The sequence below is a fragment of the Festucalex cinctus genome, chromosome 7, assembly GCF_051991245.1.
Source record: "Festucalex cinctus isolate MCC-2025b chromosome 7, RoL_Fcin_1.0, whole genome shotgun sequence".
Classification (NCBI taxonomy): Eukaryota; Metazoa; Chordata; class Actinopteri; order Syngnathiformes; family Syngnathidae; genus Festucalex; species Festucalex cinctus.
This window is the reverse complement of record NC_135417.1, coordinates 20,135,655-20,161,515: the sequence shown is the minus strand read 5'-3', so window position 1 is coordinate 20,161,515 and position 25,861 is coordinate 20,135,655. Positions and strand designations below refer to the sequence as shown.

Sequence of the window (25,861 nt, the reverse complement as noted above, 5' to 3'; positions counted from 1 at the left end):
TTGCTGCTAGAATTTGTCCATGTACGATGGCAGTTTAAAAAAAAATATGAAGTTGAACATTTTTACTTTGGGTTGTGCAAAACAGATAACTGGCACTCATGTCAGCTCAGAATGTGCTATTCTCTTCTCAGACAGTACACAAACCCTTACCATTTATATGTAGAAAACTACAAGTAGTATTCCACTTTTTCATTGCGCCCTCTGATGGAGAAGAAAATTGCACTGTGACAACTTAACCGTGATACAACTAGCCCTGGTCTCCCCCACTGTCTTCTCTTATCTTGACGCCCATCCTATCCTAGTTCCTATTTACTCAAGACTGTCATTTGACTACTAATGTTTGTAAGCTCTATAGAAATCATGTAAAATGTCCCAATTGAATGTATGAATTGAAAGCAAATACATAAAGAGAGCATCACTGGCACCTGGGTAATCTGAAGTATTTGTACAAAGAATAATGTCCGTGTGAATATTTTTCCATCAGGTCTTTCACGAGTCATGAGGATGGGCAGTGGAAGACAATCATTTAGTAATATGGTTCCATCTTTGCAACAATCAAGCCTCATGTAAAAATCCAAGGCAATATCAGCTTCATGGTTAACTGCTTCATTTGTGACTAATGACATGCACGCAGTGATTGTTGCACTAAATTACTCCAAGCTTAAGATGAAAGATTGGATAGTAAGCAAGAGACAATAAGTTGAAGAAGAGAGCAAGTGAAGCGTTAGTTAATGAGGCAGATCATTTTTTTGGCAGCTCCAGGGTCAAAAGCAGAATTTAACTCAAATGACAATATGGAAAGAGGTATACTGAGATGGAAACAATCAAAAAAAAAAAAAGATTGAACTGCACAATCATGAACATCAGGATAGTAAATTGTTGCAAAATATTGGTTTGCATTCACCCCAATAATGTGAGACAATGTCACACTGAAACAATAATTGCATTAATCAGTCTAAAAAATAAAACAATCCATGACCATTTCATGATTCATTAATTGTATGAGTAATTTAAGGGCAACTATCAACAATGTGAATGCAGCTTCACTAATGAGACGATGCTATACTTTGTTATGCACCCCGTCACTCATTATACTGTGGCTGAATTAGCTTTTGGGATTTGAGCAATCAAAACAAGAAAAAATAACTACATTATTTCATTTTTTTGCAAGGTATACAACAACCTAGACATTTAATTTGGATGAAAACACTCAAAGTCTCCTCTTATTGATTTACACCGCCCCCCCATTTGAGCCACAAAATGGTTCTCTCAAAACGCGCACCGGATCAGCGTTACTCTCCAAGGCCTCGCGGGCAACATATGGAGCCCTCCAAGTTAGTCCTCAACTTCCCAACGGCTGTTGTGAAAGGTGCACCACTAACTGCGGCCCTCGGAGAGCTAATTAGAACCCCTTGTGCTTAAATCTCGCTTAGAAGTTGCTGAGGGCTGCATCAGCCCAACCAAGGCAGGATCTGTAGCGCCTCCAAGATAATAAACACAATTTGCATATAATGTCAACGTTTGACAGTCTTAAGCAATGGCTTAATGGCTCTCAAAAAGTTTGCAACACATCTGATCATTTACAGCAGAGGTGTCCAAACTACGGCCCGGGGGCCATTTGCGGCCCGTCGTCCATTTTTTTTTTTTGTGGCCCGCGACATATGCTAAAAATGGCATTTGACTCAGTTCAAATAAAATAAAAACAAAAACGTTTGGAGATGGTGAAAGTAAGAAGGGAGGGTGTCGAAAAACACAGGTGCTATTATTTTAGTTAACTAAAACTAACGAAATAACTAAAACAAAAAAATAAAAAAAAATCAATTTTGTTTACGAAAATAAAAATAAAAATGCTTTTTTTAAAATGAAAACTAACTGAAATTCCATTTTATGTTTACAAAACTAACGAAAACAATAATTATATCAAAAATGTCCTTCGTTTTAGTCTTTGGTGTGATTTTTAGTAGATTTATTTTCATATAAACCATAATGACGTTTGAATGTATGTCACACAGAAGTGACGTCATCTAGCAGCAGCCAATAGAAAAGCACCTTCAGATGACATTGCTCCCATGGTGTTTTTTAAATATTGCGCACAAGTAATACACATTAAAAAAAACTAATACTAATACTAAAACTAAACTAAAACTAAGCATTTATTAAAGAACTAAAACTAACTAAAATGAAAAATTCCAAAACTATAATAACCCTACTGTCATTTTACAAATAAAATGGTTTATATAGTGTAGTATTTTTCTAAATATGCAAAAGCACAAATAAATTATTCGTACAATTTTTAGGACTAAACATAATTTCTCTTTATAACATTATGTGGCCCTCGCGTCCTTCTGAGTTTCTGTACGTGGCCCTCAAATGAAAAAGTTTCGACACCCCTGATTTACAGCCTTTTGTATTTGACAAGAATGTTCCAATTCACGCTTGTAGTTTTCATTAATATTTTGATGCTTTAGTGCTCACTAATTATCACTCCCACTTTATTAAACTAGTGATTTGTAGCCGATATAAAAGCTTGACATTTGGGGTTCCGACAATGCATATTTAGCTGCGGAGTAATTAAGCTCCAGCAGCCTTCATTCATACCTGCCAGAGTGTAGTACTGAACGGTTACACAGTGACGATTTCAATTAATGAAAATGTCTAAAGCATCATGCACGCGGGATCACCGTGCTGGGTCTAGCTTGACGATATTTGTCATGCGCTGTAAGCCTACACAATTACACAGAGCGAACATAGTAATTGCTGTGTAGAAGCTCTCCCAATGTTATAAAATGGAATTACCTTGACAGGAAGTGCTTGTGGGTCGAGGTGGAAGACGAAGCGCAGCGGGGACAAAGGGACAACCTTTAACCAAAGTCCACATCATGATTCACTTTTAAGAGGACAAAAAATAAATAATGTCTGAAAGTGCAATGATTTCTGTGATTTAGGGGAGCTTTTGAGAAGCGTATTACGAGAGGTGACAGCTTGTGGGAGATAGGCAGGTTGTGTTAAGAGGGAAGGATAAGAGGCTATGACATTATGTCTGCAGGGTTAAGGTGTCAGAGTCAAAGCGTGAACCACTATTACTGGATCAATACTTCTCAGTTTTGTACTTATCTGGCCTGATGGCAAGCTGCATTTCTGGATATACGCTGGGACTAAACGTGACAACTGAGAGGAGGACTGAACACTTGCTCTATTTTCGATACTGAAAATGAACCTTTTAATATCCGAGCAGTGATGCCGCTAACATGTTACTCCAAAATGAACGCATTTTCAAGTAACAACTATCCAGCGTTGCCAGGTGGGAAATATAGGATTATCGTCCCACACACTCAAAATTATCGGATTTTGATGGAAATTATCGTACACCCGTCATAACCAAAATACACTGATTTGCGACAGTCAAATGTAGTCGTTCTTGTGTTTAAAAGCGCTCACAGGCTTCATTGCGGGTTAACCTCACTGATCTGTATATATTACTGGGTAGGAGGTTTGAGTCTTGCGCAATTTCCTGTTTGGGAGTGTCTCCTGGGGGCGGGCACTTACCATTCAGCCAATGAATGCATGGACGTCTCTCGTTTCTCATGCTCAGCAAAGCGCGATTGGCTGCTAATATGTCACATAACAGATGCCTTCAGGGTTCGCAAAAAAAACAAACTCTGGCAGTTTCAGTTTTGCCGGCAATCAACCAAAATGGTCAAATTATCATACATTTGCCATTTTTTGGGATTATTGATCGGACATCGTACAGAGGGTCAAATTATTGTGCAAATACGATTATCGTACACCTGGCAACACTGAACTAATCTAAGTCATCAGACTATACAGGACTGTCTCAGAAAATTAGAATATTGTGATGAAGTTCTTTATTTTCTGTAATGCAAAAACAAATAATGTCATACATTCTGGATTCATTACAAATCAACTAAAATATTGCAAGCCTTTTATTGTTTTAATATTGCTGATTATGGCTTTTTTTTTTTTTTTTTTACTTGGTCTGAGGAAATATTCTAATATTTTGAGATAGGATACTTGAGTTTTCTTAAGCTGTAAACTAATAATAATAAAGGGCTTGCAATATTTCAGTAGATTTGTAATGAATCCAGAATGTATGACATTTTTGTTTTTTTAATTGCATTACAGAAAATAAAGACCTTTTTCACAATATTCACATTTTCTGAGACAGTCCTGTAGAACACAAAAGGAAATGGAAACTTTGATAATGAACAGAGTAAAATGCATTGTGGGAGAATTCAAATGTTCATTCATGTCTGAGGGAGTGACATCATCGTTTTCAGTGTATTAAGTCCATAAACAGCAAGCGGAAGGAGGGAGATTTGCGTTTTCAAGATGCAAAAGTATAGTCACTATTTTGAGTTGATCTTAATGTTTGTCGCACACTTCTGTTCAGCCAACAGTGTCATCTCCGTAACTTCATAACACTATCCATCCATCCATTTTCTTAACCGCTTACTCCTCACAAGGGGATGCTGGAGCCTAGCCCAGCCAGCTTTGGGCAGAAGGCGGGGTACACCCTGAACTGGTTGCCAGCCAATTGCAGGGCATTCATAACACTATGTCAAGAAAAAAAAAAAAATGAATCCAGGGTAGTACGCATTCAGTCACACAAGATTTTGTGACTGCAGGAGGTCTCCAAATGTAATCATTATATTTATACACAATACACATTATAAATGTTAGGCTTTGCCATTACAACATTAATAGTTAAATATGCTAAATAAGAAATAAGCCTTTATTTTTCGAATTTATTTTTAATTTAAGGTAGCAAATTGTTTCAAGATGTCTATTAAAATAATCAGTAATAAGTGAAATTGTTTGCTGTATGTAATTTCAGACGTGGGCAAAACTGTTGTGACAACGACCCCTCATTGACAAATGGCCACCTTTCGGCGAATGCTTTACAACGCGAACCTTTGAAACAAAAAAACAGACTGAAAAAGACCGCCTGTATCGACGCGGATCGACGGACGTAAACTTGCTTCAGTCGGTGCTCAGCTTATGTATTTTTTTCTGAGAGTCGCGCCATAAAACACTTACTGAAAATGCAATGACGGGTCGATGTAACGACAGTTTTGCCCAGCGCTGTTTATTTTATTTTTAATACACACTAACTATTCTTAAACGTCACTGCTTAAAAACATTTTCAATGAAGTGACAAATTGTATCTCCTATATGTGACTATTAAAATAACTTGTCATGTAAGTTAATTACTTTTTTACACTAAGTAATCAGTAAAGTAACTTTCAAAGTATTTGGGTAAAGTAACTACCAGTAAATTACTTTTTCAAGGTAACTGTGGCAACACTATCTGAATAAGGATGTAACGATATGCAAGTGTCACAATACGATATCACGATATGAAGCTCACAATATGATAATTATCACGATATTGTGGGGAGGTTGGCGATATTCAAAAAAGGTCACAATATTGTCAAAAAAAAAGAGCTCATACAAAAAAGCACACTATTATTATTATTATTTTATGTTGTACACATATACACATATTGACTTGCTTCATATGCATATTATGCTCCCCTTCATATATAATTAGTGATTTTCAACACAGAAGGGCCAAAACATCCCTAATGAAAATTAAATTGCACTAAAAATAAATAAAAATAGCCAACAGAGGGTGCTAGAATTGCACAAATGGAAATCAACCTGACTTTTTTTAACAGATGTGTTGCATTTAAATATTGTGAACATGACAATGACGATAGTTTTAATATCACGATATCTCCATTATCGTTACATCTCTATATCTGAGGCCATTTATTCATCAAAGATCACATTTATATAGTGAAATATGGAAAGCTTTGTTTGGTTATTGTAAATGCCTTTTTGCAGCTAAAACATAACATTAAACATCAATTGTTTTTGTTTTTTAAGAAGAAAAAATGCATTGAAGCAATGTCCATTCCTTTGCAGGGGGGAAAAAAAACATTATGGAGTGAGAGTGAGACCCATGAAAGTGTGTACTTTCAAGTCTTTCATTAAACTTCAGAAGCTTGTGAGTTAATCCTCGTTGTACATAGAACAAAAACTCTGCATTCAACAATTTAGAAAGAGCCAAGAGAAGAGAAGAGAAGTGAGAGGGGGGACTGGCCTGATCGCTACGTATTCATATTCCGTTGCAGGCGTTATCACTTAAAAGGCTTTCTAATTACAACAACAAGACAAAAACTCCTTGGATTCCTTCCAGACCCGCTAAATGATAAAATAAGCTTGCACTCTCTCTCCTTCTTAATCTCTGCAAAGCACCTTGGAGCCTCATCTCCCAAATACAGGCGAATGAATGTGAAAATGCCATTTAGAGATGCAGGTGTGACATTTGATAAGAAACTTCTGGATTAAATATGTTCTGCTAATGAGCAACCCAGCTACCCCATCAGGGCAAACTATTGGTGGGATTGTGAGCGAGCTGATAACATTCCACATGCAAACATCCAAATTCATTATTAATAAACAGCCGCAGTCTCTCTATCACACAGAATGTCTGGATCCTTCAGTGGAGAGACGGGGATGGTGCGTCTCATTAAGGGAGCCAAAGGAAAAGAAGGGGGGAGCTACGGGTGGGCTATGTACAAGCGCAGGGGTATCATCTGTTTTCATATTTAGCTGTTTGGGGCTTTTTCGGGGAGACGATTTCAAAGGCTATGTTAATGTCGCATTGACGGTTGGAACAAAAGGCTTCAAACGTTTCGGGGGATCTGGCAGCAAACGCGCGGCTAATTCGGCAAATAGGGCGAGCGGGTTCAGCCATCGGAGCACGAGACTCGGAAGTCCCCGGCCCCGACTTGACATTTGGAATGATTTGGAGAAGATTAAAGCCGTATTACCGCTGTAGCCGTTAATGTGGCTCTGTAATGAGCGGGGAGTGCACGTATTAGTGTCTCGCCCGCCAAAGTTGCGCACACTTTAAAGAACGGCGACTCTTGACGGTATCATGGTCATCTTCTCCGGCTCGGCGGCAAGGAGCCGGGGGGGACTGGCGGAAAACCTCCGGAGAGGGAAGGGAAGCTTCCTCCGTCTTGTCAGTCTAAACCAGCTTAGTTCAGCCAGCCAGCAAAGTGTCTCGGATTGACAGGCAGCACTTTGTTATTCGGACCAGTAACTGGAAGTCCACGTCTGCTGCACACCCGGAAATATTTTATATTCAAATATAAATTAGAAATGGAATGTGTTATTTCAAGCCCGGTAAATGGCTATGCACGCTTTCAAGCTTCACGCAAACCTTCTTCTAAAGGAAAAAAACAGCTTTAGGAATTTTGCCTGTTTTGACAATTATTATTTTGTCCTGTCGACTTTTTGCACCGCAATCCTACAGGGAATATATTCTTCTAAATCCTCGTTATCTACAAAAATAAAAGCACAGGTAATTTTAGCATGTGCAAATGAAGGTTGCAGGTGTCGTCCATCCGTTTCAACATGCTTTATGATGTTAATTAGTTGTTAGCGTAATTTGCAGCCGCCGCCGTCAAGCGTGAGGAGTTCAGAGACCCGCCGTTAACAAGGAGCCAATGCGGTGGCAGCGTTTCAAGAGCAGGATGGCCGGTGATAACGAACAGGTGATGCGGCCTGATGCCTATGGCGGCGGGATATTGCAAAAGACAATTGAATTCATAGCGAGGAATGAATCTTCCGGACAGCGTATCGAATGTTCAAACAACACGCATTGCATGCAATTTGCTTATGCAGAGGGGTGATAAACTGTGGTTATTTAAAAGATAAACAAAGAGGGGATCTCGCGCAGTAAATTGTGCATGTGTGTTTATTCCCGATGAGTAACGCCAGAGGTTTATAGTCCCCGACACAGGCAGCAGTACTTTATGGCCTCTCTGTTTGTGTGATAGTAGTATTTATGATATTGGAATTTATGTGGCGCTGTACTCGCACTGTCTGTCGTGGGGTGTATTTAAATCTACTTGGGGAGATTTTGTATTGTAGAGTCTGCGCATAACGAGAGGTCAGCTTGATGAGACGACATCCCCTCTGAAGGAAATCCGGCCCGCTAAGGTTAAATACGACGCCGGGCGAACGGATGGGGTTCATTTGGAGGAGTTTTCATCTCCCCGGCCGGCGACGGCTAATCTGAAGCCCTCGCAATGACATTTCCAGTCCGCTTCACACGACTCCAGACATATTTGCTCACTTGTGTCCTGTTAAGATTTAAACAGCAAACATAAAATGGAGACGATAACCTGTGAAAAGCTATAGAGGGGCTTGACTGCCGACATTATTTTAAAGACCAGATCCACGCGCTGCGGCGCAGCAGTCGGGAGCGATTATCTACTGTGATCCTTCTCCGACGCCTCAAAGTCATTCATCTGCCGATCCTTTATGCCCCTCAACCCCCCCGCCTCACGCACACGCAGGCACGCCAAGCTCTATGCAAAAGCGGACCCCTAATCATGTCGACACCGTGTGTCAGTGCCGTGGATGAGCAAGGCCTAGAGATGAGAACGGCTCTGTAAACACGGGCAGGCAGCAGGGAGCTTCATTGCTCGGAAGAAGCAAACGGGAAGATTTAGGGATTTTGCCATGGCCCAACTTTGTCGTATCAGCTCAGGGTCTTTTTTTCGACGGTTTTCGGGGTGCCGCCTATGAGATATTGTTCTTAGCTCGCCAAGTGCCTCCTGCCTGTTATAAGCTGTCTTTTGTCAATAGCATTACAGAACGTCGGAGATGAATTTTTTTCTCTGCTGTGAATTTGTCACTCTCTTCCATCCTCTGCCATTAACCTTAGTCATTGACCACTGTATTCATAAACCAAGGATGGGCAACAATTTTTCATCTTGGGTGGGGACACATAGCAATAGTAGTGTTCGATACTGCAAATTTTGGTATCAATCCGATACCAAGTAAAAACAGGGCCAGTATCACCGATACGGATATTGATACTTTTTGAAAATTATAGTAAAAAAAAAATTAAGGTAGCTGTATCATTATTCTCAATCAAATTTCAAGCTTTCAGTGTTTTTGTGTTGTTTTTTTCTTTCCTTTTCTTTTTTTTTTTTTTTAAAAGACAGAATTAGGACAAGGTTAATTGACAAATAGAAAATACTTTATCAATGTTTCCCCCAGAAACATTCCAACCATGACAAAATATTTTTTTAACGTTCCTAAACAAAGTGCACAAAGTGATCATAAGAAAAGAAATTTAAGCAAATACTTTATCATATACTATTCAGAAACTACAGACAAAAATGTACTGAAAATGCTGCCTTCAACACTTTTTCAAACTAAATAAACAAGATGTTAAAGATTATCATGCAACAACAAATATAAACCATAAAACAACATACCAAAAAAAACTCAAGTACAATACCGTATGTATTCATGCAATGTCCTACAAAGATGAGATACTAAATCACATGATGGTACACGATCAAAACACACGACTGTGACATGCCTGTTATTTGTTTGACCAAACTGCAACAGTGCATAAAAGAGCCAAACTGAAACTAAACTACTAGATCAATATTTTGTGCCCCTATCCACCCGATATCGACTCTGTATCGATAATATCGATATTTGGATCGACCCGCCCACCTCTACCACATAGGACAATAAACGTTCTAATCAGATTATGACAAAAATGCTATTGTCAATCTGAACAAAAGATGTGCTATTAACATATTTCATTTTTCATAATACAGTTGTCATTGTATGTATAAAATAATCCAAAATAGCCACATTAATTGTTTCAGTACAAAGGGCTCTCACATAAAAATGACCATTCAAGAAAGGCAAAAAAACTATACGCAACCAACTAAGCCATGTCTGCCATCTTGTGTTGATATTGATTTGTTTTCCCATGTATCCCCCATTTTCCATGAAAAACATATATTAAATGTTTAGAAATATTTTTGGGCATTATTTTTGGGGTAGTTGAAAAAAAATTAAAATAAAAAATTCCACTTTTTTTTTTTTTTTTTTTTTTTATTAATCAAGGGCCCACTCAGGATCTGGTGGCAGCCTGCTTGCGGTCCGCCCGCCCCCAGTTGCCCATCCCTATCATAGACCAATTTAACCCTGTACTATTGATTTGGAACTATCACGCCACTTTAATAAATTGACTGTGCATCAGCTGTGCTGCTTCCATAAACAGGCTAATACAAATACAATTGTCCGTGGGATGTTTATTAACAACAGTCAGATGTGTTCTCTCCCTTGTCGGGATTCTATTATGGAGCACGCTCCCGCCTCTTGTTTTGATACAGTAGTCATTTAAAGACCGATCTTAATTGACTTATTTTTTCCGCACGTCTGTCGCAGCTTGTGCATCCACTGCAATAAGAGCCCGCTTCCTTTATTGGGCCACACACAAAGTAGCAAGTTCAATTTTACCATTCATAATGAATGCAGCCTCGCCATTCAAATGCAGCCATAAGCACACAGCAGATAAGAATTTAATTAAATGTAGATTAAAACCAAACAGGAAAACACACTTGCTGATAATTTTTTATCACGTCCCCTGGTCATATTTTTTGCTCCGTATACTTTCGACTGCTTCTTCCTTGGGCTACATCTTTTCAGCTTGCCAAAAGTGGCGAAACACCTCGCACATCTCACCGTGGCACTGCGAGATTGTGTAAAATGCAAAACGAGGGGCGGTCACACGATTAATCAGAATCCTCGTGTCTGGGGAGGATGGAGGCTGGCGGAGGATTGAGGGGAGGAGGTGGGGGGGCTCTTCCGAGGTGCAAGGAAGGAATTAGTTTCTTCATCCCAAATTTGCATCATATTCCAAAGAACAATCCCACCACTGTAGGCAACGGGAAACATATCTTTCTTTCTGCGGCAACAATTAAATATGTTCTACAATGCTGAATAAATGTCACCTTCAGTATGAAATTGTCCCTACTTGCTAAACATGATGTTACGCTGACTTCCTGGAAAGCATGCCGGAGAGCCACTGCTGAGTGTAGTAAACATTCACGCATCAATAGTGTGTAAAACTCGACTGGTGACACTCCACTGAGGCAACTTAGTTCATTTGAGGTTTATTTGAGGACAGTCCAGCACTATTTGAGATTCATTCACTCTATATATATATATATATATATATATATATATATATATATATATATATATATATATGCATTAGGGGTGTGAATTGCCTCGTGCCAGACGATTTGATTCGTATCACGATTCATAGGTCACGATTCAATTTGATACCGATTAATCCCGATATGAATCTGTAAGTCGATTATTGCAATTTTTTAACACAAAGTTAGAAAATACTAATCAGTAAACTTGTACATGTACACTGTAAGATATGTATGATAATGTATTTAACTAAACCTTCAACAGGGCATTTAATAAACAGGTTGCAATCTGTTTTATGTTTGAACAGCAGTGAAATGAAATATTCAGGCTTAATGTTCCATTAAAATAAAATTCTTCCATGCTTAAAGTGTGAAGTAAGACTTTTTGTTGAATATCTCAATCACAAATTGATGTTTAAATATCGATTCGGCCGCTTATTGAATCGATACACGAATTGCACCCTATAATATCGCGAAATATTGCCGAATCAATTTTTCTTAATAATAAATTGAAATCTTTACACAATTAAAAAATAATAATAATAACCCAGTTTACTCAATTTGATTTACTTCCTGTTATGGCCTTTAACCTGCTGCCAAACCTCGCCACTGGTGCAAAAGTGGACAAACACAGAATATAGGTAGTTTTACTTTCAGTTTTACTTGACGTTTGTTGGATAAATCTCAAGTAATTTGTGCACTTTATGAAGCCAAATTCAAATAGCATATTGTACATCTTTGGCTAGTCATCTCAGAGTAAAATACCCTGCTCAAGTTCCCTCCATGGGGCCTCACAAATCTGAACTATTCTATTCAAGGATCAGCTATTAGAACAGTCTTTGATTCTAAATGTACTTTGTATTTGATGGTTTACATGATTAATTCCAAGATTTTACTCAAGTAAATATCTGTTGAAGAAATGAGTAGAAGTAAAAATGTGTAATTAATCACGATTAATTACGGAAAATTGTGCAAATAATTAGTTAAAAATTGTAAAAAAATAAATAAATAAATAAATAAATGTTTTATATATTTATATTTACACTGTCAACCAAAAGTGAATATTATTATAATTGAGATTTTTTTTTTTAATGACTTTCTTTCATCAGATTATTATATGCTCCAAAAAGGGCCTCAAATTGTGACGTAACATTCGTAACAGACTTGAGAGAACCTGAACATGTATGTCGCTATTGCATTCATGATCCGGGGTTGCCACCGGGATGTTGGTGATGATGCATTTGGTTTGAACACCTCCACAGTGCCCGCCCGCATGCCCGCTACCGCATCGGAGTTCCACTCTATTACCCTCACGCAGGCGTTTGGCCTTTTCTGTGGGGGAAAGAGCAATTTCCTGTCGCAGTCTGTTTGATCAAGTGCTAAAACCCTCGTGATCAATAGAGAGACAGATGTCGGCTCCAGATGGCCGCGTGGTGATACCTGGGGCAGCGTGGGGGCTTGCCAGGACGAATGAATGGCAATGAGCTGGGGCAGCGAGCGCGCTCCCTGATGCAGCAGCGAGTGAGGTACAAGATGAGCGATGCAATTAGACCTTCAATTTTTTTCCTTTCCTTACAGAATGATAGAAAATGATAATGATCAAATACGAAGCAAATATTAGAGGTGTCAGTCGAATTTTTAATCGTAATTTTTAATCGTAATTAATCGCATGACTTCAATAATTAACTGACGATTAATCGTACATGAATTTTATATCTCAATTTATATCTAAATTTACAATAAAATGTACAATTTTCACCCCCTAATTTAAATATGGTTTTATTTTTTAGTCATTGATAGAGTAATTCCATAACAATTCAATAAAATAAAAAATAAAATAAAAAAGTTAAAAAATAAAATAAAACATGTACTGTACTGTAAAACCAAACCAAAGTGTGACTGATTTGTTTTGGTCATTTTTCTGTCACTACAACATGGCATAATTGCATTTGTGACAATGGTGACAGCTCAGTGCATTTTTGTTTTCATATTAGGAGCTGCCTAATTTGGAACATGAAGTAACTTGTGAAATTATGCACATTTTTAAAACTGTAAAATACTACACAGTCACCACAAATATATGCATTCTCTGATGCTTTTATTTTGTTACGTGAAATAGGATGTGCATAGTAAAACGATGAATTTTTACTGCATAGGAACCAGAAACGATCGATGTGTTCTTTTCATATTAAGAGCTGTGTAATTTTAAACAATAAGTAACTTGTGAGTTTCTGCACATTTTAAAATTGTAAAATACAACTTGAGGCAAATTGCAACAAATATATGCAGTATAATTTAATTTATTACTGCTAAATTCTGTTATAGTGACTCCTTTTCACGACGTAATACGCTCTTATTTTGTTAAGTTCTCGGATGCGCCATGACGCTGAGGCCTCTCTACTGTTACAGCGAACACATCGACACTTTCAGCTGAAGCCTTATGAGATATTTTGTGGAATTGTTAATAAAATAGGCCTCACATCTAAAGATAAATAGGCTTGGGGTCACTCCAACTGACAAGACGGCGTCCATTCGGCTCTTGGCCCTCACAGGGGTTTGAGAGTGCCCATGGACACGCTCGGTGCTAACGGCTAACCGAGTGCGTTCTTTCAAAGCAAGGCACGGGTGGTAGTGGTGAGTGAGACACCGTCCAAATAGCTCCTCCACGCTACATTCTGCCCCTTAAACATTGTGTGTTTTAGTTTCAGTGCATTTCTATTGGGTAGTTTTGAGGTGGACTTTTCTACTGCGTGGTGACTGGAATTCCCTGAGTAGAGGCTTTCCAAATAAGGAGCGGGCGTTAATCGAGCGTTACATTTTTTTTAGTGCCGTTAAAGGCACTTTAAGTTAACGAGATAATAACGCGATAATTTTGACACCCATAGAAGCAATACAGTGAGGGTACCGGTGAATAAAATAATAATAATTCAGCTCATTCCAATCTTGACGAGCAGAACAATAATGTTTGAATTCCAAAGTGGATGACAGGTGCATCTCTGCGGCTCGGTCCTTCTGGAGAGTAAGAAAATAACTGCCAGCAACAGAAGGCCAAAAGTAGACCTCTCCAAAGGGGAGAGACAAGGCAAGAGAGGCTCCCAGTTTTTAAACGGCGAGCATTTGCATTAGGCTGGCATCCACCACACGCACGCACACAGCCAGCCCATGTGGTGTCGGGCCGGAGCCATGTTGGAGAAGACACTGAGGCACGTGGCAGTGTCTTTGCTGCTCTCCCAGAATTTAAAAAAACAAAACAAAAAAAAACGACACATCACGAGCCCTTCACATGCATGATGGATACGCGGGGGGTGCGGTCGATGCAGGCCACAGCTGGAGGGCAAAAAACGCGTGCAGTCAATCAAATGGTGTCCTGTCACCGAGGGGTCTTTTGGTCCCATTAGAGCGGCTCGGTCTGGACAGGTTTCCGACGAGCCCGCCGCCCCAGCGGGGGCCGCGGTAAACACATGTCGACTAGCCACAACCAGGACACCAGCACAACTACCCGCGGAGAGGGATACTTAATAGAGCCCTCAATGGGACGGACCTGTCCAAAAAATAAAAAATAAATAAATAAAAAAGGAGAAGAAGAAGAAAGCGGAGTAGAGCGTGCTGGAGGAGCCAGGCCGAGCTTTGCTGAAACTGTTTTTTTTTTTTTTGTTGTCGTTTTTTTTCGTGTGAGAGAGAGAGAGGAAGCAGCTTGCAGTGTAGGAATGTGCAACTGCTATTGTCTGACTGACAGCACACAATCCATTTGAACCCCAAGTTGAAATTGCCCTCTTTCCTTTATCACGTGTGCAGCGAGAACAATTCATTTGCTTTGGAAAATAAAACAAGAAAATAATTGTCATAAATCCAGTGAGGAACCGCTTTAAAAGGTTCCTCTTGAGATCGGCCCTAAATTGATGATGCTTAAAGGGTGAAATATTCCTTTTTTCAATTAAATACATAATTGGGAAAACATTTTTTTAGCTGGCAAATTGAACCAGAAATGCTCAAGTTGTTTGCACTCTAATAGAGCAAAATAGATTCAAATTCACGTCTGTTATGTTCTCCTTGAGAATGATTATAAGACTATTAGCAGGCAAACATCCCCTGCCAGAAAATCTCCAGGGACCCGCCTGACAAATGTGTTTGAATTTCAGTGTCAAATTTCATTTTGACATTTGCTGAATCATATCCCCGCTCAATTATCATCTTTTAATGCCTTCAACAATTAATAATACTGTTTTTTTTTGACAGACGTTTTCCAGTCAAGTACAGTGGGAATTGCTTAGGAGTGTGTACTGTAAAGAGGCATGTGCATGTGTGTATCATCTCCCGACGGACTTTTTAATTTGCAGAATGTGGCCTGCATGTCATTCGCTCAAGGCCATCCATTAGCTCGCAGTATGTGGACAGACAAATGCTTGATGCTAAAATGTGCAAGCTGCATGTCTGGAAACATATTTCACAAGTGGAATACTTGTCTGCTTTTTTTGTAGAATTAAAATGTTCATGTTTGTGTATTTTATTATATGTTTTTGCAGTTGTGATGACAGATCTTTACCTTGAAGCAAATCTGTAAAATCATTCTCTTCTTATGGCATCTCACATCGTCACAGCATCAACATCCACTCGCAGTAGCTTGAACATGAGAAGAGTGCCTCCTAGTGGCAAACCTGAGAAGGACACAGTTGACGCTGTGACTGAAATACTGTACTCGTCTGCAAATGTGACTTTGTTGCGTCGTCAACAACAGCAAACTAGTTGAAGTGTGTGAGTGGCATCCCGGTCTTGCTCGAACCGGGTTCCCTTTCCTCTCTGCTTGCTCTGACAGGCGACGAGGCAGCCGAGTGCGTGCAACTGAGCCGTCCACAAACAGTCCAAATATTTGCCAGTATTCATGAGGAGGATTTGTTTACAGTTTGTCAACGCGCCGTCTGCTGTCAGGTGCAGATGCAGATATTAGTCAGCCATCCATTAGTGATTAATCACAAGGCGTTTACTTGACCTCTTCCAATGTGAAGCTTTACTGTATTTAAAATTGAACAACAAAAAAGTAGGCTGTCATTTAACAGCATGCAGCTACTTGATATTCGTAGGTGTGAAGCGTGTTCCCATTTGACCAGGAGGAGTTGGAGCTGATTTAAAGACAAGAAGAGGAAGGTCTTTAATTACAGCCCTCATCCGGCTTTCGGCACCGCTGGCTTCGCTCACAATTAAGACCGGCGGCTAGCGCGCAGCCAATGGAGATGAAAGCTCAGCACTGTGGATGGTCAACACAAAGAAAAATGTCTTAACAATTCTTATTAAGCTCAGAAGGACGACGTTAAAATCATAGGTTAGAAACTTTACTTCCTCGCAAAAATTTAACAATTGCCCAGATTTGGAAACAATTTAGGAAACAATCCAGTTTAGGGTCAAACTCTTGCCATGATATAACTTGGATTTAATGTATTAAGCATCATTTGAATTTAGACAATATAACATCAAAACTGATTTCTGCCATGTCATTTTTTTTCTTGCCCTTGTTGAGGTTGCAAAAATTGAAACATAGATGCAGAGTGATTTGCTGCTCGCTGAACTGAGGTCTTGTGAGGTCTCCGAAGCCAAGATCGATCATTATTATTTGGAGCCGATATTCACTTTCGCCAAAAGGGACAATATAGACATTAAACTTCATGACCAATCTGATTGGCTGGATTGGGATCGGCTGATATTTTTAATTTTATGTAAAATCAGTGATCGGCTGTAATGTCTTAATTTACCCGATCGATCAGTGACATCATTGATCGGCTCCATGAAATAAGACATCACGTTATATTCACTGTTTATTAGTGGGTCTTTTTGAAGAATTTTAGGTTGAGTTTTTTTTCTATGCATTTCAATTGGCGTCAGTTGTATGTAGGTTTTTGTCAATGCATATTTCGCTCCATTTCCTGATCGAATAGGTGATTTTTTTTTTTTTTTTTTTCAAACTCACTGATCAGTGATTGGCTGGAAAATCATAATCGTGTAAAGCCTAATTAATTGGCATCAAAGTAAATAAATAAATACAAATTCCAAATCTTAACTTTGCTGGAATGGTGACATCTGATTGAACAACTTTACAAATTTGCAAAATGGGTTTTATTATTATTATTTAATCATAGACAAAAGACATCTGTTTTAAAATTCCAGCAAAAAGTTCAGGGAGCTTGCACAGTCATCAGCATGTCTGAAAATGTAAACATAAACAAGTAAATAGCTCTTTGTTTTAATCAAGTTTTTTCAAAATTTCAAAATATCTGAAATGCAAAATTTTCACTTATCTTAATTTTAATTTGTTGTGATTGTATTGTATTGGTGTTAATGTTTTATGTTGTTATGTTTGTGTTTTGTGTTTCTGTAAAGCGCTTTGTGACAGCTCAGCTGTTTGAAAGCGCTATATAAAAAAAGTTGAATTAATTTCAAACTAAAAACAGGAGGTGTAGGTCACATAAAGTTAACTGAAATTTTAAATTAAGAGGTTCCTGTAGTTAACACAGTATTAAATAGATTTTTTTAAACTAAAACTACAAATTTTGGTCAAAAATCTCATCAAATATTGTTCCTCCCAAACGTTTTCAAATTGCGCAACCTTCAGTCAGTCCACCTTGTTCCAAATGACGTACGATGCATTCTTGGCCCCGTGTAACTCCCCCCCCCCCCCCCCCCCCCCCCCCGTGAGCTCCATTCAAATGGCGCGGCCATACGTGCGACTGTACTCCAGATCCGTAATGGCCTCTGCAATGTTAATGTGTTTGGACAGATGGGAGAGGCGAGTGCTGATGTGCTTAACTACGCATTTTACAGCGAAACTATTAAAAGAGTTGTGCTGTTTACACACCAACATTTGAATACCTGTCTTCAGGCCAGTTTAATTATCCGAGCCCTTCTGTTATTTCTGCCGCTTTGTTGTCTCGCAGCTTTGCACAAGGCATGAGATTTGTTTGCGACTTCATTAAGATATGGCGGCGCCGCGCTGTTTGCAGGGAGCAAAAAAATAAAAACATCCGGCTGGTGTATCTCACTTTGCCCTGCCTCCCCCGTAGATACTGTACCTATTCTATTCGGTTGAAGCGCTTTTCTTATAAAGTCATTTAACTTGAGGAAATTAAAACAAAATGCCCTGTGATGTCTGCACTTTGAAATCTGTGGTGGCACATGCCCCAAGTGATTCATCCTGAGACGTTTGATTAGTTTGTAAGTACTTCCAGAGAGGGGTTTGCATTCGAAATGCGTTTCATGAATTTCCCTCATATGCTCATCTTCAACTGTGTGTTCAAATAAAGCATTAATCAAAAGGAAGAAGGGAAGAGGGCATTTAGCCAGCAGAGCTCTAGTCGCAGGGCCTCAGTGAGCTGCTGGATATGGTATTGAGAGACTTTAGGAAGCAGTGGTTTTTAATTATCTGGACCACGTACAGGATGCCGTTTTGATTGTTTTAATGAGGCAGCTGGCCTATTGTCTCGCCTTAATTCCTCCATTGTTTTTACAATATGTCATAGTTCTTTATTCTTTTATCAGGTGCTCTGCAGGAGGATTTAGACAATAGCCTTCATTCCAACTGCATTGGCTAGTGCACAAAGGCAGCTCAGTGCAGACAGTTAGCAGGCAAACAAGTGCAAATCGCAAGCTGCACTTTTCACAGCCTTTTCGCCCACTTTCTTGACTTGCGCTTGGACTTTCGCTCTCACTCTTGACCTCGCTTCTCACTCACTCGCGCAAATGACGCCATTTCACGGCCGGCTCACCTGGTTTTGGAATTCAATCGGCATCTTTGGAAACAAGGTATCGGTAGCACGTTTGTAACAATATTGGACCTTGATGGAATGCTGTTTGAATACTAGAGTTCTTTTTTTTTTTCTTTTAACCAAGCTACCATGACGATGGCCAACACGGCAAACTACAACCACAACAGATAAATGTAAAAATAATAATAATAATAAATACATTTCTCTTTATTGGTAATGCAGTGGTGCCTGCGGGCCATTTGCCGCCTGTCCTCGATTTTGCAGTGGCCTGCTGCATATACTAAAAATTAGGACAGGTTGAGCACCAATACCAGATACCAGTATCGGGCCGATACCCGGCCTTATTTCAACGTATCAGTACTTGTGATGGTGGCCGATGCCAGTATCTGCCGCCATCTTGTGCCCGTTTTATGATCAGGAACTATAAATTAAAAGAATAAAAAATTGCTAGGGCTGGCTATCAATTCTAATTTCCTCAATCAATTCAATTTCAATTCACAACTGTTCAATTTCCCAATTCAATTCGATTCACTTCTATTGAATCTGATATTGAGTTATGGAACATCAATTCTTTTTAAATATCAAGGACATGATTAAAACTCTACAACATTAAATTCCAAATTAAATTTTGCGGAGACAGTAACTGGTTAAATGATTTAGTTTATTAATGAAAGTAACACGTCATAATCACTTAAGTGTTACACAAACATTGACAGAAAGGATAAAATAAAAATATTTTCATAATTCTAATTCAATAATTGTAAATACAAATTAAAAAGATTCTGAATTGTCTTCAAGTGCAATAGTCAAGTCTATCATAAATGTAAGAAAATACTTTTCAATTAACGTGAACAGTAAATTTCAAGAAAACACTAAGATATTAAAATTCTATTTCCTGATGAATTAATGGGGAAAAAAGCGATATTAAAATAATCAATTCATGGTTATATGAATCAATATCAGGCTCGAAAAGGAAAATCGATTCGATATTGATTATTCAATATATGTATTTATTTTTTTTAACCGAGCCCTAAAAATTACCATTAATTTCCTGCACCCATTTCATGAAATTGCATATTAGGATAAATTAGGTCATGCTTTAAAATTATCTGTCACTGTTTTTAGGGGAAATTTTATTTATTAAGAAGTACTAGTAGTATCGGTGACTACTGAAGAGTTGAGTACTCGTACTGGTATTGGTCTGAAAATCAAAAATCAAATTTAAAAAAAATGTTATCAAGCATGACTCCTAAAAATGATATTTGACACGGCCTGCAAGGCTTGTTACAAAAAAAAGAAAGAAAATGTCATGACTGGGTCATGCCAGGGTTATGTTTAGGTCATGCAAGGGTTATGTTTAGGTCATGATTGTGCTTTGTTTGGGGTCTGATGCAATTAGCATGTAACAGCATCTAGTTTCAACTGGTCTTAAACTATGTGATGTCAGAAGCTATGTGATGTCAGGAATCTTTAATCTCTTTATCTGGTCAACAGCCAATCAGATAATACCATGTCAGTCCTGTTACCCACATGTCTAGCCACAGCCAATCAGATTTGTTTTGTTGTCTATATAAGCCAGTCTAAGAAGTGTGTGTTTTTGTCGGATTATTACCTCTGTTCCTCTGTGTAAACTCTCTTAGTTTCTCAACTAGTCTAGTTTGTTCCATGCCTCTTGATATGAATAAATACTTAAAATCTTATTCGTGTCTGCGTTTTTGGGATCCACATCCAGAACATAACAGAAAAAGAGTGGAGGTGTGCATAGTGAGAAGGGAGGATGCAGAAAACAGATGTCACAACTAATCATAAATTGTAGGGATGGGAGAATGGCGATACCAGGTATCAGTATCATGCCGATACCTGGCCATATTTCAAGGTATCAGTCCTCGCGACAGCAGCCGATGCCTGTATCTCTTGCGGCCGCTTTAACTATCAGAAACTAGAAATGACTAATTAAAAGAATAGAAGTTTGACATTAATTGCATGCAATTTTATGAAAATGCTATAGTGGGATATATAGCTCTTTCTTTAAAATGATCTATCATTGTTTTTTGTGGGAAAATCTATCAAAAGAACGGTATCAATGACTACTCAAGAGTTGAGTACTCGTTCTTGTATCGGTCTGAAGTATCAAATATATCTAATAAATTGGTAGAAACTAATATATTTTCAACCACTGGTAAATAAAGATATTGTAATTCAATTTTAGAATCAAATATTCTTTCTTCCCAATTCTGCTTTGTGTCAAGGTCCTAGTAACTGTTTGAAAAATGGTCAGTTTAACTGCAGGTAGCTTTTTTTTCTTTTCCTTTCTGAATGTGGAGATTGCAGTTTCCATTGCAGGGGTGGACGTAGTCCAGTGGGATAGAGGGACGTTGGCCACCCCAAAAACCTAATGTATTTGACTTACACATTTGTCATGTAGTAGTTTTACAACATAACTAGGAAATATAAACAACATATATTTGTTTGCGTGCTGGAGTTTAGTTTAATACATTTCAGAGAAGAATCTCAAAGCAGCCCTTGCAGCCTTCCATTTTTCCTGTATGCGGCCTTCAAATTAACAAGTTTGTACAAACCTGGTTTAATGAACACCTCTTATACAGGGTCAATCAAAAACCAATTATTTTGAAAGGTCAGAATTGTTTTCGTTTTTTTTTTTTAAATACTGTTACTTTCTTATTAGATCATAATGTGGTGATTCTATCTCGGTATGTAAAACGTTCAACCCTAATCCAGCATTTCCAACACATACTGCATATCGCAAATGACCAAAACCAGCAGAATGCCACTTGAGTGTTTTGTTTAGCACCGAAAAAGAAGTACATCCAGTTCTGCGACTCGTTTCCAGCATTTGTGCACACACCAGATGGATCTGTGGCATCCTTGGCTGAAGGGATGCAATCTGACTGCATATTCTGCTGTCAAAAGCAGTAAAAACATTTCCACACACTCCGCATAATCTGCCTCCTTTTAGCTGAGGAGTCTACAGTGTCTTTGATAGCCATTGATCCAAAAACACTGATTTGTATCTCAGCATGCGGGACCCTGTTCATAATTCTCTTTGTAAGCTACGAGCGTGTCGTTAACTAAAGCGATCCATAGAGAGGAGAGAAACTTTTGTGGCTATGGCTGTGATATATTCCCCTTCATTGTCAGTCGCCGTTTGTATCTACCTTGATTGTAACTTGGGCAGACAGTAGAGAGGAGTTTTGTTATTTTAATTAGGAGATAAAAATTCAAAGGGCCTCTCCAGGCAGTGTGCGGTATGACAGAATCAAAACGATGAAGTGGAGCGCCCTGAAGTGTGCGTCTCGTCACAGTCGATTGGCCGACAGATAGGCATTGCTATTTAAACGGCTGACGTGCACACATACTCAAAGGGAGTAAGCCTGCACACATGGGTGGCATATTTTAATACCATTTCACTTCTTTGACACATTTGTGATGGTCTAATTTTCAATGCTACAGATAGGAAGTGTTCAAATCAAGACAGAAATGCGAAAGCTTCCATTTTGCATCAAAACAATAATGGGGCCAGACTTTCTTGAAAGGTATCATGATTTATTGATATGGCACATTGCTGTAAACTCGGGTTTCCAAGGTTTTCCACCATCTGCATGAAGTGAATTGTGTTCATTGAGAGCACCTTCACGCTGTTTACGGGCGCTTTTAAACCCGGCCTTTTATAGGGTTTATGTAAACATGAGTAATCAGTGTTACACATGTGTGAGGGCTTTCTCGCCACATCCCCCCCGCCTTCACGCTTCTCCTCAGGACTCTCTTTATTCCACATCAGCTAGGGCTCAAATCACGTCCCCTCTCAGCCTGACACTGCGATGGTATGTTTGCACATCTTTGAAAGCTAACAGCGTGCTTTAATTAATTGTCCAGCTTTCCACAGAAACAATGTCCTAATTCTGCCATTTAGCTGAAGCATATCATAGTTTGTTGTTATCTCTCCAGCCAGATTTCTGTAAATAGTCATATTAAAAACTTTAATCTCTTCAATGGAAAATGGAGTGCCGCTGAAAAACCTGTCATGTGCTGAGATAAATATTATCTTAGCTAAAGCCTTCGCTCTCTTCTTCTGCCTCTCCTCATTCACCCCCAGCCCCCTCATCCTTTATGGCTTAATGAATACGTTCAGAAGATTTTTAAAATGAATGCCTACTACCAAAACACAACAATCAAATAATATGGAAGACCTATTTCAGTGTTGAAAAAGAAAACAGCCTGGTTGGCTAATTTTGCTAAGCTTTTGTGACTCTCAGCTTCTAGGTAAACTCGGGTTCAGATTTTCAAATTTAAATTGCAGGACACTACAATTTTGCTGAAAATCAAATATACAACAAATTCTCACCAGGAGCTATTTATAATACATTTAGTTGCTTGTCAATCTCTTGATCAGTGGTTGTGTTGTTACTTTAGCTAATGCTAAATGCTATCTTGATTGACAGGTCAACAGCGCTACAAAGTCAATGTACTCACCATTATCCAACCTTTTTTGCTTGGTATCGGCACATAACATTGGAAATGCGCCACAAGCTTGCATTCAGTCTGACTCTTTTTACCATGATGATTTTATTTTATTTTTATTTATTTATTTATTTATTTTTTTTAACAATTTTGGGGAAGCAACTTTTTGTGTCGACGAATTTTTATGGTTGACATAACCGAGTTGGTAAACATTTTTTCGCAGACCTAGAGCTGACCGCGTTTAAAGGGATACTTGACTCATTGAGCCATTTTCAGCAGTAAAAAGTTAATATTTTGTCCAGAATTAATTTGACGTCATCATTTTTCATACACAATACCTTTAAAAACACATTTTCCACATACTGTCGACTGAAGATGGCATCACCTGTGCTGAGGAAATAGGTAACGACCAATCACGGCTCACCTGTTTTTACCTATCGTCGTTATTACCTATTTCCTCAGCACAGGTGATGTCATCTTCAGCAGACAGCAAGTGGAAAAATGTGTTTTTAAAGGCATTCATTGTTCATGAAACAAAGTCATCAAATTAATTGTAGACAAAATGTGTTCTTACTGTTGAAATGAGTCAATGAGTCAAGCATCCCTTTAATTTCTGAGATGAGACAAGACCCGGCGTACTCAGAGAAATAAAGCCATCCATTATCAACATTTGGTGCCATTGACGGCTATAGACGTCAAAGATCCATTTTTACTGGCAGTGAATGAGTTAAGAATCGTTTTTCATCTACACGCTATAAAACCAACATATAGAGTTGCTGAAATGTTACACAATCGCCCTGACCTTTAATCCTGGATTTACTCTCCATGTATGCAATCAAGTTTCTCACACAGCAAGCACTTCACATCCTCTCTTGTCTCCGTTTTGTCCAGGTGGCCAATTGTGGTGCACCACCACCAAGAACATGATGGAGGGCGAAGAGCTGGTGGCGTTTGCAGTTGACTTTGACTCCCGTCTGCAGGCAGTCAACCACATGTCTTTGAGCGAGGGCATGTACCCAGCCAGGCTGCTGGACAGCATCCAGCTCTTGCCGCAGCAGGCTGCAATGGCTTCCATCCTACCCACTGCAATTGTCAACAGTAAGTGACTGTGCACCATCATTCACGTACACTGCACAATGATGAGATGCGCTTTTGTTTAGAGACAAAAACGTGCTTCCTCATGTACACACACACACACACATAGCTTGCCCATAGTCACCTGCTTAACAAGGAGCGTCGTCTCCACAAGGCGTAGATTAACCCAGATGAGTCTCTGCATTGGCGATAAGAACCAATGACCTTCAAGTTTTGGGTTCACAGAAACACTCAGAGGATTGGACTAACGTGTTAATTGCAAAATACAGGGCCTCATGCAAATAGTCTGTTTGTTTACTTAGAGAGGGCTATCTGGGTTCAGCTCAACGGGGAGGTAAGCAGATGGTCCAGTGTTCTTGTTTGCCCTTGAGAAAGGGCAGAAACCCAGTGGTAGCAGTGCAGCAGCTAAGAATTTGGAGGAAAAGCTTTGGAACATAGCCTTTGGGAAGCAGCAGTGAAGAAATGGAAAGAATAGGATGGGACCGACCCATGTACATTTTTAACTCATTGAAATATTGCCATGGTCCCAAAAACGTATTTATACGTTGTTGTTTTTTATGTTTTGTTTTATGCTAGAGCATACAGAAGGCTTTGATACAGCCTCTGACCTGAGTAATGTATAGTAAGTAATGGTAGTTATGACAAAAAACGGCCAGCAGGTGGCAGCAGAGTATAATAGATCAACCAGGGCCATGTTGCAACAAGATCTCTTCCCCAGTATTTTCAACAGGTTTGTGAATAATGATGAAACTTAGCTATATTCTAATGCTAATTGCTGCAATACAGAAACTTTCTTTTGCTAGGTTCCATTGTGTTGCCCTTACAAAATCAGTCAAAATCCAGTACAACGGCTGGGAGTGAAGGGGGTTGCTTCAGTGAAAATGGCTAAGCGTGATTGAGTTAAGTAAGAATCCTAGTAGGTCATGATCTTCCTGTTTGTGTCCCTCCAGAGGACATCTTCCCCTGCAAAGCCTGTGGGATCTGGTTTCGCAGTGAGAGGAATCTACAGGCCCATCTGATGTACTACTGCAGTGGGCGGCAAAGGGAACCCGAGACAGTTGTTGAAGACAATGACACTGGAGCCCACCAGGCCTCCAGTATGTGCCCCTTCCCACAATGCAACAAGACTTTTTCAGGAGCCAGGGCCCTGGAGATGCACCTGACCACCTCACACAGTGGTGAGTCACATGTCAAGAATGAACGACAATTGATTTTCACACACTTTTTATTTTGATCTTGAAGAAATGGCTACCTTTGTTTTAATCATGTTAAGCGAGAAAGTAGTAGGATTTAAGAATACACGTATCCTCCTGTCAACTAGCATCGTTGACAGTAAATCCCTCTGCAAATAAAAATCAAGTGCATGGGGATATCCTTGGCATAATGCATGAGTATTTGATGGTTTGTACAGTTAACTCGAAAGGAGAACTGGGAGGCGAGATTCTGAGGTTGTCCCTTTTATCT

At 39.1% G+C, this 25,861-nt stretch overlaps 1 protein-coding gene across 3 annotated transcripts in view; it reads left to right on the top strand.

Annotated features, from left to right (window-relative positions):
* zfpm2a (zinc finger protein, FOG family member 2a) overlaps positions 1 to 25,861 on the top strand; it is a 148,449-nt gene that overhangs the window by 119,036 nt on the left and 3,552 nt on the right. For all 3 annotated transcript variants that reach the window (XM_077527475.1, XM_077527474.1, XM_077527476.1), the window contains 2 exons: positions 24,194 to 24,400; positions 25,348 to 25,575. In XM_077527475.1, the coding sequence (XP_077383601.1) occupies positions 24,194 to 24,400; positions 25,348 to 25,575 (435 nt within the window). The remainder of the gene's footprint in view (positions 1 to 24,193; positions 24,401 to 25,347; positions 25,576 to 25,861) is intronic.